Source organism: Lepidochelys kempii, chromosome 2 (assembly GCF_965140285.1).
Source record: "Lepidochelys kempii isolate rLepKem1 chromosome 2, rLepKem1.hap1, whole genome shotgun sequence".
Classification (NCBI taxonomy): domain Eukaryota; kingdom Metazoa; phylum Chordata; order Testudines; family Cheloniidae; genus Lepidochelys; species Lepidochelys kempii.
This window is the reverse complement of record NC_136381.1, coordinates 224,813,133-224,830,439: the sequence shown is the minus strand read 5'-3', so window position 1 is coordinate 224,830,439 and position 17,307 is coordinate 224,813,133. Positions and strand designations below refer to the sequence as shown.

Sequence of the window (17,307 nt, the reverse complement as noted above, 5' to 3'; positions counted from 1 at the left end):
TACATAGCATCAAATTCCACATTACTTTCTCCAGGCACTTTGAGCTCTTCTGGTTTAGACAGATATTTACTTGGTACAGAGTGGTAAAAAGTTTCAGAGATGTGTTATGTTTTGCTCAGCTGTCCTTAAATGCTGTCAAAGTCCTGCTATCTCCTGGTCCTTTATGGATCTGTTTTATTTTCCACTTCTCTGGATTCAGATTTACTGATATTTTTTAAATATAAAGATCATCTAAGAGCTCTGGTAAACACACATGGAGAGCTGCCAGTGCAAAGCTCTTGCAAGGGAAAGAAGTAAACAGGAGACAGATTTATTCTATATATTTCTGAGCTATAACATACATTTTTTATGGCTGATGAATGGTAGGAAATTATTATATTTTTTCTGGAAAATTCAATACAGAAAATTCAATAAAAACTGTCTAGATCAAATTCTCTGACCAGATACTTGACTGTGAAAAGCACCTGGAAGCTTAACAATGTAAGCCAAAGTTAAAATCAAGTCTTTCTCTCTTTTCTTTCAAGGGTGTTTGTGTGAAGCAGGAAAGGATCCTGACTACCAATCTGGAGTTTAAATACATTTTGTGGAGGTTTCTTGTAAAACAGAAACAGGGCCGGCCCACAACATTTTGGCACCTGAGGCGGGGAGCTCAAATGACACCCCCATGCTCCCTCGCTTGGGCCAAAACTTTGAAAGGTCTCAATTCTGCCTTCTCTCTGTTCTTCTCCTCTCATGGTACTGCTCTGCTACCTACCCCAATAAAAGAAAACTAACATGCCTTGTTCAAAAATTTTAAGTAACACTTAACTTTAAAACGCCTGAACAGCAAATGTTACTTTTCTTGTCTGCATAGTAAACAGTGGCATTTTTATCTGTTTGAATAATCAAAGTGGTGCTTTCCGTGCCTTCTTGGTTGCAAAGGTTGCTTCCTGCTGAAGGTCCAGTCTGGGCCAGCTCATGCTCTGTTGAGATGGTTGCAAGGCTGACCAGCCTCTCCTGTGTCATTGTGGAGCGTAGATGTATTTTTATTATCTTCAGCTTGGAGAAGTTGCATTCTCCACTGGCACCTGTTACAGGAAGTGTTAGAAGTATGCGCAGAGCAACAAAAGCATTTGGAAAGAGGGTGGTCATCTTATTTGTGCACATATATTCCAGAACAGCCTTTGGAGTTGATCCTGCTGAAATGTATCTTGAAAGGGCTTTCAGTTCACCACCTAAATCACTCGCATCAATATCGCGCATGTCATCATGTGTCAACATTGTCTCTAGTGCCCTGCATTGCTGGTGTAGGTCTTCTTCAGGTATAGTGAGGAATTTTAGAATAGCATACAACATCCCAAATATACTGCTGTGTTCCTTGAGCTGCATGAAACGTTCTTCAACTGACTGTATTGCACAATCTGGCACCTGGTTAAAGAATTCAACTTTGAATTGTTGTTTGGGGTCTCCTATGGGATTATCTCGTGCCTCATAATCAAAATGTCTTCTTCTTCAGTGACTCTTGTATTCTTGAATGGGTGGGAAAATAGCCTCAGTGTGAAGTTCCTCTGCCAACTTTTGTGCACTCTTCAGAACGTTTTGAAATCCCTCATCTGACTGGTAAGACTGTAGGTATGACTTTGCTTTGTCCAGTTGTTCCATTGCTCCAGATATATCAAGGTCAACACCTTGGAGTCTCTTGCTTACAACATTTATTTCAAACAGTATGTCATGCCACAACACTAAGCCACACAGAGATTTGAAGTTATGTATGTTTCTGGTGATTCCATTTCCCTCTGCCACTGTTCTCCCACAAACAGTTCCTGTCATAGCATTATCCTCCATAATGGCGACTATGGCATCATCTATCTTCCCAATTTGGTGTTTGATAGGCTTTATCACCTCCACTTGACTTTCCCATTGTGTGGCACTCGGTGGTTTCAGTGTCAGAGAGGATGTTCCCAGGTGTTGCTTCAAAATTTGCCATTGATAAGTTGATGCAGAGAAAAATACATAGATACTTTGAATTACATTAAAAAATTCAGCAGCCTCACTAGAAGCTGATGCTGCATCACAACCACCAAGTTCAATGAATGAGAACTGCATGGGACAAAAAAAACTTGAGGGTTTAACTCTCGGATCTGTGTCTGCACTGCTCCATTCTTTCCTCTTTGTTGGCACCATTATTGTAGCCCTGACCTCTCATGTCAGCTATCGCAATTCCCGTATCTTCCAGTTTTTTAAGAAGCACATTTGTCATACCAGCTCCTGTAGTATCATCAATGTCAATAAATTCTAGAAAATGCTCTCTGACAGTCACCATTGCAGGGACATTTTCACTAGGTTCTGCTGGTGTTACAAAACGCACCATTAAAGTCATTTGTTCCATATGGCTGATGTCAGGTGTGCAGTCCAGAATAACAGAGTAATATCTTGCAGGCTTCAGATCTGCCACAATCTTCTGTTTGACTTTTGTTGCCAGTAACTGTATGATCTCATTTTGAATTGTTTTTCCAAGGTAGTGGTGTGTGTACATTTCTTGTGTGGTGACTCTTCTTAGATGTACAGCATCAAACTCGGCCATCAGCTCCACATTTTAAGGAAGTTTCCATTGTTTGGCACATACAGCTGATCTGAAGTGCCACGCAGTGCTAGGTTTTGGATAGCAAGCATTCTCACAATGGCAATGAGCCTTTTCAGTTGCTGCTTTCTGTTATTCCCTCTCACCTTTTCTCCTACCTGCCTGTTATGTCTTTTGTGTCCTCCTTCCTCCAGCACAGCACTCCACTATCTCTGTGCATCTAGAGCAGAGAGAATACATATGCACCAGCAGTAGACACAATTTTCTATACTCTGGGTCCTAGTGGCATCCCTCCCACAGTCTGGCACCTGGGGTGGCTGCCTCAGTTTGCTTCATGGTAAGGCCAGCTCTGAACAGAAAAGTAAATATACATGTTTTGTTCCATTAAGGACCAAACACAAATCCTACAGGGCTTCCCTCAGCCAAAGTCCAAAGATATATAGAGAGGCTCTTTTTCGTCAAGTTACGGAGAGGGAAGAAGTGCAGTAAAATGGCCTATAGTTCTCTCAGTTTTAGCCTTCTTCCTGCAGTTCATATGCTGGTTTTCGAACCCCACTCTGGCAGTTTTTCACTGCTCGGCAAAGCAACCAGAAAATCCCTTTCACAAGGGGAATCCCAGGAGGCACAGAACTTGCTACCGCTCCTCTCAGCCTAGGGCCTGCAACTGAGAAATAGGGGTGCGATCAAAGAACCTCTGCACTGTAGCTGTTTTTCTTACAGCCATTTGCAGCTGGGTATAAATTAGAGCAGTCTTCAGGCTGCCGTGATTTATGCTGGGACTAAGCTTGTTCCTGACTAGCACCAGAATACAGGGTACTACAAAGGTGGCATACAACCTTCTTTGCCCTTCCCCTGTCCCGAGCTGCATCAAGCACAGGTCAGAATCTGGGACCCTGACTTTTGGTATTAGACTCATCTCCCAATAACACATCCCCATTAGAACGTTAATGTACTAATTACCTTCAAATATTTGAGTCCAGGGCAGACATCTGTGCTCACAGGGAGAGGGTTCACTCCTTCTCCACTGACTTCTGGCCAGCAGCCATCCACCCTGTCACAGGCTGGAATGATTTTTTTCCTCTGACCATTACTTTTTTAAAAAGTGAAGGTCAGGTTAGACTATTTTGAAGTCAGACTAGATCTATTTCTTTTCTGCTTCCTAAAGATCAATAGGAAATTTTCCAGGTTTGCTAAGCTCAAGCAGATGCAGTGTTCAAGGCTAGTATCAATGCCTGCTGCTTGGCCTTCATCCCTCAGGAGTCCACAATCCCACCCTAGATTGTTGCCTTTCTTTGAAAGTGGGAAGGATGTCTCCAGTCGTCTCTGGCAGCCTACCAGCATCCCGTGGTCATTGACCTTTTCTTGCCCATGGCAAGTCAGGTTCCCCTCCCTCGCGGCTTCTTTCTGACTCACCGCAAAGGTTGTTCCCCCAACTTAAAGCAGAAGCACCCAGTGGGAGAACTGCTGCTGGCCATACCTGGTTCAAATGACAGAAATAGCACCTCTTAACGGGGGATTGGACATCTGGGGAAAAAGGGAATCCCAAGACCATCCTTCTTTTCTTTCCTCTTTTTTTAAGACCAAGATTGGTCATTTACCCCCTTTGACTTTTCCCCTCTACTCTCCAAATATCAGGGGTTCCATCAACTATTTAAAACAAAAGGCGCACATCGACTTTGTGTTTAGGTGTCTAATTTCTGGGAATTTGGCACTGGACTGCCAGTGGAAATCTACCCCAAACTCTATTTACTAGACAATGAGGACATCAGGTTGGCATTTTTTTTGAGCCTTCTTATTTTCACTGGGAAAATCATCATTGCATTAGCCACCACAATACTATACTTGTGTTTAACAATCCAGTTCAACTCTGCACTCACATAGCTTCTAGTGGTCCCCCACCCCCACCCCGTCCAGGTTTTGTTTTGTTTTTTGTTATGGTTAGTGACAGTTTTTGGTTTCTATGGTTTATCAACGGTTTCCCTTACCCACAGCATTTATTCCTCTGAATGAAAGTCTGGCACGATTGGAAGCTGGAAGGAAAACCACAACTGAATGGCCAGGCACTCACTTAACACTTATCTCTAACCACAGGCTGATACGGTTACTGGATTTGACTAACGGCTATCAATCAGCCCAACTGTAGACACTTGAGAAGATATCAGCCTGCAAAGCCTAGCAGGAGAATGTAAGCTAAACAGCAGCACTATGTATTTTACATAGGGCCTATCTACTTGAATGACAACATCACTGTCTTGAGACCTCTTACCTCTTTTTTTCTGCTTGATAATCCTCAGATTTACTCTGATTGTCCACCCTTCCTTCCCTTCATTAATGTGCATATGTCCTGTATCCAGAGTCAGTGAGAGTTTTGCCACTGATTTAGGATTGAGCGGAAAACATTGTTTGTCAACATATTAGAACAACATGGACCAGTGCACACTTCTGCCTTTCCTTTGTCTGTTAGTAGAGCTTCAATCAAGATGTCACTGTTAACCTGTCAGACTGGGAAAACAAAGGGTTAAATTAGTGGCCTGAGTTCAGCCAGTCTTGATTATACGAATCCAAGAGTCCAGTAGAAATTCTGAAAAGAAAAATCTCTCTGATAGACTGGCCACTTGTCTAGGGAGGAAGAAAAATCCTGTTTCATTAGGTCTGGTTTGGAAAAACCATCAGCCTCCCACACATCCATATGAACATGAATGGCAGAGGAATAAAGGAGAAAAAGTGCAGAGTACAGAAGTCCTCAGTGCTGACTGGATCTTTCCAAGGGATGAAATCTGCTCCCAGTACAGTTGCTCTGGTCTGTGTTGAACTTTTATGGCACTTGCACTTAAATCATTCTTGTAACAAAGCAAGATAATTTCCAAAAATGGCAAAAACTCACTCTGGCCAAAACTGTATCAAACCTTGGTTCAAAGGTTGCAAATTGAGCTGCGGAGCTGTTACAACTGTAAGCAGCACTGTCCACCTTAATTTTTTAAAAACAAACAGAAGATTTGTTTTTAAGTTTTCCTGCCACCAATACCAAACAGATAAGTGGATACTTGCTAAATAGGTTTTTGTGCTCTTGGTCCAGTAGATACGCTGGTTTAAATGTCACTGTAAAACACAAGATAATATGATTTCAAATTTGGTGTTTGAAACTCGTTGCATAATAAAGATACCAGTTTTCTCTTACATCTCATTTAAGGGGCCTGCCACTTTACAGGGAAATCCATAGGTATGAGCAGTGTTCATATGTCGTATATCTTTGCATGGCTATTTTTTTACCCTCTCTCCTCAATATCCAGTCAGAGATGTCTCCCTTTTTCCTTATTTTCTCTTATCCTTTCAATTCTTGCTGTCTCCGCTCCTTTTACCTTTTCTGATATTTATAGTTTTGAAAAGCATCTGATGACCCTGTTCTCTCTCTGCTTCAGGGTGGCATTTCAGAAATCTGTCCAAGCAGCAGTGGGGGCCTAGAAAGATACGTTTTAGGGTATGAGCTGCAAAGAGACGAAGAGCTGACTATGCAGAGAGATACAGGAAGGCTGTAAATAAACTGAAATACTCCAGCAGCTCCACATCTACAGTGCAGTGCCCACCAAGATAGGGAGGAATCAGTGACTAGATATTCTCAAGCACAGGGATGCATCTGACTAAAGAACTAGCATGGGTCTGAAATGAGACCATACTGAATAAAGGACTCCAGAGATGTTACTACTGACACGTGTCAAAGATTAAAAAAGGAACATGGGCTCCACTCATCCCACTCTTCTGTTACCAACAAAAATCAGACTAAATCCAGGCCTCATTGAAGTAACTGCGCCACTCACTCTGACTTCAGCGTGGCCAGGAGTTAATCCATAATGTGTGTACATAAGAAGAAATGGTAAGGGGAGCTCAATGAAGAATGATTCACAGTACAGCACACCAAGTACTACCAATAAACACCATGGCATAAAGACCAAGGGTGAAATCCTGCCCCATTGAAGTCAATGCGAGTTTTACCATTGAGTTCACTGAGGTCAGGATTTCACCCCAAGCGTGTTACAGGTACACCTCTGTCCTCTCCTCCCTTCTGGGTCTGCACTGAGTGCAGGTCAGCTACACCACAGACTCTTCAACCACCTTCTTCACCCTTCACTGAAGCACTTGTTCTAGGGTAGCAATAAGCATCGTATTGATAAAGGTGAGCTGGTGTTAAGGTGCATGGTACTTTGTTGCGAGTGATATGCTACATGATGCTTTACTGTTGACAACAGGCTTTACAGAAACTTATCCACTTCTGCAACCACAGCAAAATTTTGTATAATTTCAGTTGGAATGATGAAAAAAAGTTTTCTAACTGATGACAGGCTGTTCCTCATATAACTTGCCATTTAGATCACCTGCGTCAGGCCGGGCACAAAGTTTTGTGTATATCCTTGAATCCGAGCCAATGGGGAAGTGCCTTGCAAAACATAAAAAACCTCTACTATTGATCTATGATTAAGGCTGATTCAGCAGAAAGTTATATTTCAGTCACACAAATCTGAAATAAGACCTATACTCTGGCTAATCCAAGCATAACCAGTCTGTTGCAGCCTTTGGGTCACTGTAAGCACTATGAGCCAGATTCTGATAGCCTTGCTTCTGGTAGTATCCTATTCCCAGAACAGTTCTAATGAAGTCAATGGGACTATTTGTGGAGTAGGATAGCCTTACTCATATTGAGTAGTATCTTATATCACAAATAGTCCCATTGACTTTTTTGAAATTATTCTGGGAATGAGACAACACTCAACATGAGTAAGGCTATCAGAATCTTATCTGATATAAAGAGAACATCAGAATAGCAGTTAGAAATTATAGAAGTTTAAAAATATTTTCAAGTGAAAGCAAAGGAGAATGGCGGAAGGAATGGAAAATAAATCTCTCGTGATTTGCCAAAAGAAAAGGATGGCTGGAACGCTGGACCAACAGGTAAACTTAAAAAAAACCAAAACCAACTCTCCTTCTCTCACCCCCTCAATGCCAGATGAAAAGCAGATGGGTAGTGAGCTAACTTCATTTATTTTTCAGCAGCATTAGCTGCTACACTTATTGAACGTTTTGGAAATAATCCATGGGAGTTTGCAAAATTTTACAGTTTATTGCCACCACGTTCACAGTAGAATACAGTCTCTTTTGCAATTTATTAAGGATGTTAAAAAGACAACATATATCATACAAAGGTTATTGCAAAATTGACTCAATGCAACAATCCATAAAGAAGATATTCAATGCTATTCACTGTAGTTTAATGACAGTGAAGCCTTAAATTGGGTTTATGACATATGTTGGGCTCCTGCATGTTCAAATATCATTATCTGTAAGTCATAATGTTACTAATTGAACAACGTAGCACATATACACTTGGCAGATTCCTGACACACACAGTTTTTGACTGTCTCCCAGATTTAGGACTGAGAATGTCAAAATGACCCTGTCTTTGGCAGGGACAACAGAACGCCTGGTTGTATCAAACTCTGCTTGAAATCAAATCTTATTTCTGCTAAAAATCTGCCATTTTTTACCCTTAATCCAACATTTGAATTTGCACAATTGTTCCTAATTCAATTGATCATGTTAGATTTGTGGATTTGGAAAGTGAATGCTGTGTTATAAAAAATGAAAATTTAATTTATAGGGTTCACACAAGGCAATTTTATAGGGTTTATACAAGGCAATATTTCATCTAGGGAAGTACTGTAAAATAGATGACAAAAAATTTTTTTGAGCAGATCATAAAGCGTTCTCTGTTTGGTTGTCATGTTTTACTGTCATTATCAATGCAAAAATGAAATTTTTTTTTATGCTGCAAGTGAAATCTTGGAAAAGTCAGTGTCATTGTGAACCTTCTATGGAATAAAATTTAGTATCTGAAAGTTTGCAATGGAGGACTTAACTGAAACTCCTAAAATCCACATTCTCATTTTCTGATCTCATTTATGAGTCACACACAGAGGGTGGAGTGTAGTAAATCTACTCTGGCCATTTGACTAGGCAATAAGCCCAAGAACAAATATATTTCAATGTGTTAACATTAATAAACAGTGAAATCCCAAAATCCTTTTGCAAGGCTTCAGTTAGCATTCTGAACTTCATATATCGCAAATTCATCTTTGTCAAGAAGTATTGCTATCGCATGGTTGTTTCTAGAGGCCATGGTTACTGTGGCTACACCTTTGTAATTTGTAAAAAAATGGACTATTCATTTTTAAGCTCAAAGGTGAGCCATTTTCCTTTAGATTTTCATATTCATTTATTTAAAAGGTACATCATTTTATTTCACAGTAGCTGTTCCAAAATGGTGTATGAGGTTTCTCTAGGCATGTCACCATAGACTGTATAGTAAGACCATATAATTCCTGCAGTAGTTTCTGGTTTTCATCCAAAATGCATTATATGGGATAATAAGATCAAGTAAGTATAATACTCAAGAGAATACTGAAAAAAGAACAAGGAGTACTTGTGGCACCTTAGAGACTAACAAATTTATTTGGGCATAAGCTTTCGTGGGCGAAAACCCACTTCATCAGATGCACGGAGTGGAAAATACAGTAGGAAGATATATGTATACAGAGAACATTTAAAAATGGGGGTTGCCAACACTGATAGTTAATTTAACAGAATCAGCCAAAAATAAGTCTTATTTCTGACTACATTTAAGTTTTACTACCTACATTACCCTAGACATTGTCAAAACAGTTTATTCTTCAAAAAGTCCCACCTCAGTCTGTTTCTAGAAATTGACATTACAGTGACTTTCCAGATCTCAAGTATGCCAAGAGATGACTACAAGCAAACATCTGGAACTCAAAAAGCACAAACTCCAGAAGTAAGATGGCTATGTCGTATTGAAGGCTATGTCTTTCCTTCCTTAAAACAAATTATTTCCAGAACCCTACAATATACACCTCTATCAATAGACCCTTCAGCCCCTATTTATCTATATCTCAGCCATCTGGATTCAGGTGTTATGTTCTTGTTTCAGTGTTCACATGTGCTTTTGTAAAAGAAAACAACGTTTTAAAAAGGGCTGTGGGAGACTCACAAAAAACATCCAAGATGGAAGTCACAACCCTGAGTTATATATAATGGGCTTTTGTAATTCCAACTGTAAATAAAACATGCCTCCAATTTTCTACTGCATACAGTGTTACAATATATAGTACTGTATATTTCTGCATAATTTCCACATTAAAAATAATGATGACAAAACAGTATTTCTTACTTTCGACGGAACATTTCTGCAAATATGCAGCCAACACTCCAGAGATCAACTGGTGTTGCATAGCTGGATTGAAGCAAAACTTCAGGAGCTCGGTACCACAGAGTGACAACCTGTAAAACAAAGAGGAACATATTAGGAGAAATATTCAATTGCAGAAATACCAACTAGTGTGTGGGGTTGCCCAGTGACCCAGATTGCCTTAAGCTTGTATGGTCTCACACACTAAGGATGGTCAGGTTTGGTCACTGCTTAGATGACAGTCCTCTAAAGAAAATCCAGGTGCTGCCAGAAGTGGTGTGGAGGAGTCAATAGGTGGGATTATTCCTTCTGAATCGTGGTATTTGAAGGCACTGTACACTAATTTAAAGGATGAGTCAAAAAACCTAGTCCCAACTCACTTATGGCCATTAAAGCTTCCATGGCATGTTCTGCAGAAGTAGAGATATTAAGATCTCTCCCCCCTTGCCCCTGCTTGCCCCTTGCCCATCAAAAAAAAAAAAAAAAAAAAAGAAGCAACAAGCTACAAGCTAAAAACTAACCAACAAGAAACTCACAAGCCAATTAAGCCAAAAACAAGCCCGATTTCTGCACTTTTTTTGCGGGTTTGGCATGTCTGCTTGGTTCCTCTCCTACGCCTCAGTACAGTTAGAATCCAGCCCTAAAGAAATAGGATCTTCAGCTGAAGGACAACACTGTATTGGTAGTATGCTGTAGTTATAAACCACAGACAACATTATAAAGAGGGAACAAGGGTCTTATAATTATTGCATTAATTTTGAGATACAAAAATACATGTGTTGGAAAGTGCAGTGTTTCTCTAGGCTCATGAAACTGAAATTTAAAAAGATACAGAAAAAGAAATAATTGCAAAGTAAAAGATAGAAATAGCTTTAAAATACATGTTATTTAAAATGGTGAGTGCTGAATTTAAAGACCAGTACTCAGAAACATATGACAAAGGTGGGTTTTTTAAATAACAACAATATAATTGTCCTCTTGGCAGAAATAACAATGCAAGTAATCAGCTGAATTTGCTGCTGAGAGCCAGCTGAAACAAAAGCAAATACAACATTTATTACAATCATTACATGCCCTGACAGCATCTGGAGGTGTGGAATGGATAGAGGAGGGAAGTTCAAGGATATTTACACAAGTGTCATATTTGCTAAAAGTTCTTTTACATGCTTTGATCTCTATTTATAAAATTTATTTTTGAAACAGTTCAATAACTTAGTGCAAAATAAAGCTGAGCTGAGCCAACTTTGACTTCAAGATACATGCTATGTAAACTGGCACAGCAACAGAAGAAGGCATAATGTAATCCCTTCATTTTCTCTGATTGGTTGGTGTCAAATAGGGATGCTTTTCTAATATATGTACAGGGGAAGGTAACTCTCCCTCAGAAGTTCATTCCAATGAACTTTAATTTGAGGTCAGGATGCCATTATGAACACCACTGATAAAGGCTGCCCAGGGAATATGCTGAATCAGGTGGAGTTCCTTTTTCAATATTTTGTTTAACGATATTAATGTATTTCTCAATGTTTGGTCTGTACGTATGTTCTCTTAGGGCCTTTGGGGAGAAACCCATGGGATAGGAAAAATTACTTTAAAAAATTTGGAGATTTCTAGGATCATGGATTTCCACATATTCTTTTTTTTCAGATGTGGGGGCAGCCGCCTAACAGAAGGGGAAGAGCAGCATCAACTGAAGACCTATAGGAGAAACAGAACCAAATCTTGCAGATTCTGAACTTGAGATCCAAGTGGGCCTCCCCACACAAAATGAAGGAAAGTTATTTACCCTTCATAACTGTCGTTCTTCAATTTCACTGTGGGTACACATGCACTCCATGAGACCACAGAATTCTAGCAAGTAGCGTCCACTGGGCCATACCTACACCTTTGTTCTCCTTTTGCTCTGTGCTAAGAGTATAAGGGGTGTTGCTGCCCCACACCTCTCCAGTTCCCCCTCTTACCATGAATCAGAGAGGATCTGAAGCAGAGAGGAAGGAGGGTGAGTAGTGGAATACAGATTGGGATCACACATCTCAAAGAACTCCAGTTACAAAGGGTATGTATGTTTCCTTTCTTCTTCAATTGCTGATCCTGATGTGTATTCTGCTGTGGGTCACTGACAAGCAGTACTCATAGAGGAGGAGGGTGTGAGGATGCAGGCAGTATGGTTGCTTGTAAAACCACTATTCCAAATAATACATCAGCGGAGGAGGATTGGACTCAAGGCACAATGCCTTGTGAATGTGTGGATGGAACTTGTTGCTGCCTTGCTAATATCAAGCAGAGATACTTCTTGGAATGCTGCTACTGGGGCTGTCTGTACTCTTGCAGAATGAGCCTATACTCCATGTGGGGAAGGAACGTGTGCCAGCTAATAAAACAGGATACAGCCAGAGATCCACTTGGAGATCCTCTGGGAGGAAACAGCTTGTTCTGCTTTGGCAAGAAACAGCCCAGGTGACTTTCTGATATCTTTTGTTCTCTGTAGAATAAAATGCCAAAGCTCATCTCATATGGCAGGAATGAAATCTCTTCTCTAAGCTGGAAGCATGGGGCTTTGGGAAGAACACAGCTAAGTGGATAGTCTGGTTTATGTGAAATTCCGATACTACTTTAGGGGGTGAATTTTGGATGGAGCCGTTGCGAAACCTTGTCTTTACGAAATATAGTGCAAGGAAGGTGTGCCATTAGGGCCCCCGGTTCACCTACCCATTCATCCGAGGTGATGGCAATGAGGAAAACAACCTTCATAGACAGGTAAAGCATCAAACAGGTAGGCAGGGCTTCAAAAAGTGGTGTGGATTTTTCACACCCCAGAGCAACATAGCTGGGTTGACCTAAATTTTAGTGTGAACCTGGTCTTGGATTCCTGGCACATCACTATAGCAGTCACCATGGATCTTTAAGCAGTACTGGCAGCATCGACTGCAGCTTCTAATAAGGGTCTTGCCACTAAACTTCCCTCATCAATAAGACCTCAAACTTGAGCCCTATCCTTCTTCTTCAGGTGCTGGGTCCTTATGTGTATTCCACTATTGATACACATGCACTTCATCTACCTGAGACTGGAGAATTCTAGCAAGTAGTATCCATTGGTCTGCACCTGCATCCTGCTCTCCTCATGCTCCTTGCTGAGGGTATAAGGGGCGGTGCAGGCTGACATATTTCCTGTTCCTTCTGACCACCGTCTGGCCTGAGAAGAGTTCCAAATCCCCTCAGAGGAGGTCTAGGCCTCCAACACAAGCTACTGGATAGCCCAGAGCCTACAGATTCCAGCTGAATAGCACTCCGAATCAATGAGGCCATGCTGAAACCAGGAAGAACTGTGTGGCACATGTCAGTTAAGGAAGAACTGTGCCCCTACTACTATGACAGCAAAAAAGCAGTACTTTGTCCCGGCTAAGGGAGTGGAGTTGTTCTTCCATGCTGCACCCAACTCCACAGTCATGCAAGCAGCCATGGAAAAGTCCAGACAACAATACCCACGGGCCACCTGGCTGGATCAGGAGGCCAAGAGTTTAGACCTTATGGAAGAAAGGTGTTTGCTGCCACCAGTCTCTAATTTAGAATTTCCAACTTCTGGGCCCTCTTGGCAAAATATGATTTTTTGATTTATTCTAAGTTCCTGGACTTTTAAAGACATTACCCCCGAACTGGGTGTTTTCCATTCCATGATTCCATTGGCTCCCGCAGTGTGACAGTGAACTGCTCTGGGGCAGGGTAAAGGATTGAATGCTGGTCAGACCAGCACTAACCTCCGTGACAATTTACCCCATAACTGCAGTTCCTTTCCCAGGGAAGCATGCCACATACAGCAGCTGCTCCCTTCCTGCTGGCCACACACCTCAATTTGTAGCAGAGAGTGAATGTGAATTGTACACTTAGAGGGGACGCTGCTATTTACAGAGGACTGGGAAAGCATGTAGAATGGGAACTGCTCCTTCCACATGACCACTGCCTGGCCCACTTCCTTGAAACTTTGCTCCCCTCTGTGCGGCACACACACACGAGTATATGTGTATGTGTCTGTATATCTAGCTACCTCGAGAGAGGGGGCATCTGGTTCTTAATAATTTGGGAATTTAAACAATTATACACTGTAAAAAAAGGCATGCAAGTTTATTTCTGACAAATATCGGATTGCTTCAGACTGAGAGGGGAACTTGTTTGCCTTGGGCTGTGTTCTGATAAACTGATCTTTACTGTCTACCTACAAAAGGGTCCGAGTCGTATCAGGGTTTGCAATGTGCAAGTTTGAATTTCAAGATGTGAATCTCAAAATGATTGTTATTTATCAAATGTCAACTTGCACATAAGTAATAACCACAGATAACGCCTATCTTGCTAGGGATCCTCTTTTAAGAAATACAGTATGATGTAGTTTGGTTTTGACATAATTTCACTCACTCTTTTTCACCATAGAAACCAAGCAAATATTTGTGGACATTCCATTAGCATTTACAGATAAGTAGAAATGAAAATTATTCTGAACACAGGATATGGAGAGCTGAACAACTAGCTCATCGCTTCCTCTTAACACTGCACTGTCTTAGTGCTTAGGTAAGCCACATAATCAGTGAGGGGCCCTATCATAGAGAAAGAGAGAACTTTGACATTACAGCTTGATAAAGTAACATTTTTAGCATAAAAAAGCATGCATCTGCATTTTTATGTGTTGCTTAACCCTTTATACCTGACACCACTAAAATGGAACGTTGGGGCCACAACTGTAGCAAGGGGGGTTCAACAGGATGAACTTCAGTCCTCTGATTAAACAAGCTCCTCTCTTCAGCTGCCTCTCTTTTCCCAGCCTGTTTGGTTTCTTTAGCTCCTCCTCCCTTAGGGTCTTCCAGGTCCTTCCAAGTAGACAATGTCACCTTCCAGTTCCTCTCCCTTGGCTCTGCCTTCCCTCCATATGCCAGTTTTTCCCTTGCTTCTTCTTCTCAGCACACCTCTGCTGCCCCTAATCTCCAGGCTAACACTCCCTCAAACCATGCCACTTCCCACTCACTCTTACCTCCCTCACTTTCTCTAATCTGACACCTCCACCACCTTCCCTTTGATTCTCCATAATTTCACCCAGTCTTCTTCCCTTCCTCTTGCTGCATTCAAACCCTCCCATGCCAAATGGCTGCTGTCCTATCCTGTCCAGCTGCCCTTTGCTTTCTCATCAATTGGATGCTCAGGTGGACTAGAGTATCAAACTTTATCTGTTAGTCCAGGGGTGGGCAAACTACGGCCAGTGGGCCGAATCCGGCCCACCAGCCATTTTAATCCGGCCCTCAAGCTCCTGCTGGGGAGCGGAGTCTGGGGCTTGACCCACTCCGGCGCTCCAGCCAGGGAGCAGGGTCGGGGGCCGCTCCATGCGGCTCCTGGAAGCAGCGGCATGGCCCCCCTCTGGTTTCTATGTGTAGGGGCAGCCAGGGGACTCTGCTGTGAATGCTGTCCCGCCCCAAGCACCACCTCCGGAGCTCCCTTTGGCCGGGAACCGCAGCCAATGGGAGCTCCAAGGGCGGTGCCTGCAGACGGGGCAATGTGCAGAGCCACCTGGCCGCGCCTTCGCATAGAAGCCACAGAAGGGACATGCCGCTATTTCCTAGAGTCGCTTGAGGTAGCGCTGCCTGGAGCCTGCACCCCGGAGACTCCCCCCATGTCCCAACCCCCTGCCCCAGCCCTGATCCCCCTCCCGCCCTCCGAACACTTGATCCCAGCCCGGAGCACCCTCCTGCACCCCAAACTCCTCATCCCCAGCCCCACCCCCCAGCTCACCCCCCCCAGCTGTAGCCTTCACCCCCCCCATGCCTCAACCCCAGCCCTGATCCCCCTCCCACCCTCCAAACCTCTCAGTCCCAACCCGGAGCACCCTCCTACACCCCAAACTCCTCATCTGCAGCCCCACCCCAGAGCTTGCACCCCCAGCTGGAGCCCTCACCTCCCCCTGCACTGCACTCCCCCACCCCAGCCCGGACCGGCCCCCTCCTGCATCCTGAACAAATTTCTGGCCCCACCCTGAGCCCGCACCCTAACCCCCATTTTGTGAGCATTCGTGGTCTGCCATACAATTTCTATTCCCAGATGTGGCCCTTTGGCCAAAAAGTTTGCCCACCCCTGTATTAGTCCAAGAACAAAAAGGCTGAGAGTAATTTGTACTTTGGGACCTGGTAGAAACGTTTTCCTCACCATACCAAGTCACAATTCAGGTCCCCACTCACCAGACAAGCAGGGACTAAAGCTGTTTACAGTGGCTACAGATCACTGCTCTGTCAGGTCAAATATCAAATGATCTAGGCAGCCTCTTCAAATGAAAATAAATGAAAGAAGCTTCTCGGTGATTTATAGAAGCAATTAAACATCCAAAATTCTACCAAAATGTCATCTGGTTTCCTACTCCTGAAAGAGGAAGAAGGAAATGTACCCAGTGTAAGTATGGGGGAAGAAGAGCTGAGACATATGCAGGGGCAGAGCTCTGCAGGAGAGGGCAAGGAGGAATACAACCTTTTGTGAAACATAAAATTGTCAATCTTAATGTATCAGAAGATTCTAGGAGCATCTGACATCAGCAGTTTCAATCCCAGCCACTTTCAACCATTTATATCTGGCATAAAGCCAAGTTATGAGCAAGTATCTGCTCACTAGGAGTGAAATTGAGAGGGCCAACACAAAACCTATGCACCATTTATATCCCACTTAAAATCCCATTTAATTCACAGGGGTGAATTTCACCTTAGGCTATCTATTTAGATTTCAGTAGCATCTGCACCATGCTAGGCACTTTCCAAACACAGATGAAGACACAGTCTCTGTCTTGAATAGCATACAGTCTAGAAAAGGCAAAGACACATAAAGGGTGAGAGAAGGGGATAAGTAACATACAAGTAAAGGACTACATTTTAGTTTTGTCATAAGCCCTAAGGCCTTGTCTACACTACCGCTTAAGTCAATATAAGTTACATTGCTCAGGGGTGTAAAAAACCACCTCCCTGCATGACATAACTTACATGAAGTTAACACAGTAGCTACACTGCACGATGTCAGCAGGAGACGCTCTCCTGTCGACATAGGTTCCACCTCTTGTTGAGGTGGATTAATGACATCAATGGGAGAGCGCTCTCCATCGACATATTGCGTCTTCACCAGACCCGCTAAATCAACACCTTGCATCGATCGCAGCGGCGCTGATTTAGCATGGTAGGGAAGACAAGCCCTAAGTAAAGAGCAATGCATAATTGCACTGCCCCAGGAGCAGACCAGGGTTCAGTTCGTGACTCAGAGGGGAGGTATTCTGTGCCAATGCTATATCCTGTGTCTACACTGGCTCAGCTATATTGACTTGCATGTTTGGGGGGGCAGGTGGGGGATTCAAGGCTCCACCTATCCCTGCCCAGCCAAACCTGTTTTCCAGAACAGTGACCATGCTGAAGCTACTCATCTCACCTCTCTGTGACCCAGGACACGTAGCTGCACAGGACAGTAAGGGGGTACCCTATTCCCT

General features: G+C 42.8%; 1 protein-coding gene across 4 annotated transcripts in view; it reads right to left on the bottom strand.

Annotated features, from left to right (window-relative positions):
* CDK6 (cyclin dependent kinase 6) overlaps positions 1 to 17,307 on the bottom strand; it is a 203,020-nt gene that overhangs the window by 44,602 nt on the left and 141,111 nt on the right. For all 4 annotated transcript variants that reach the window (XM_073333958.2, XM_073333959.2, XM_078851783.1 and 1 more), the window contains exon 5: positions 9,798 to 9,907. In XM_073333958.2, coding sequence (XP_073190059.1) covers positions 9,798 to 9,907 — 110 coding nt within the window. The remainder of the gene's footprint in view (positions 1 to 9,797; positions 9,908 to 17,307) is intronic.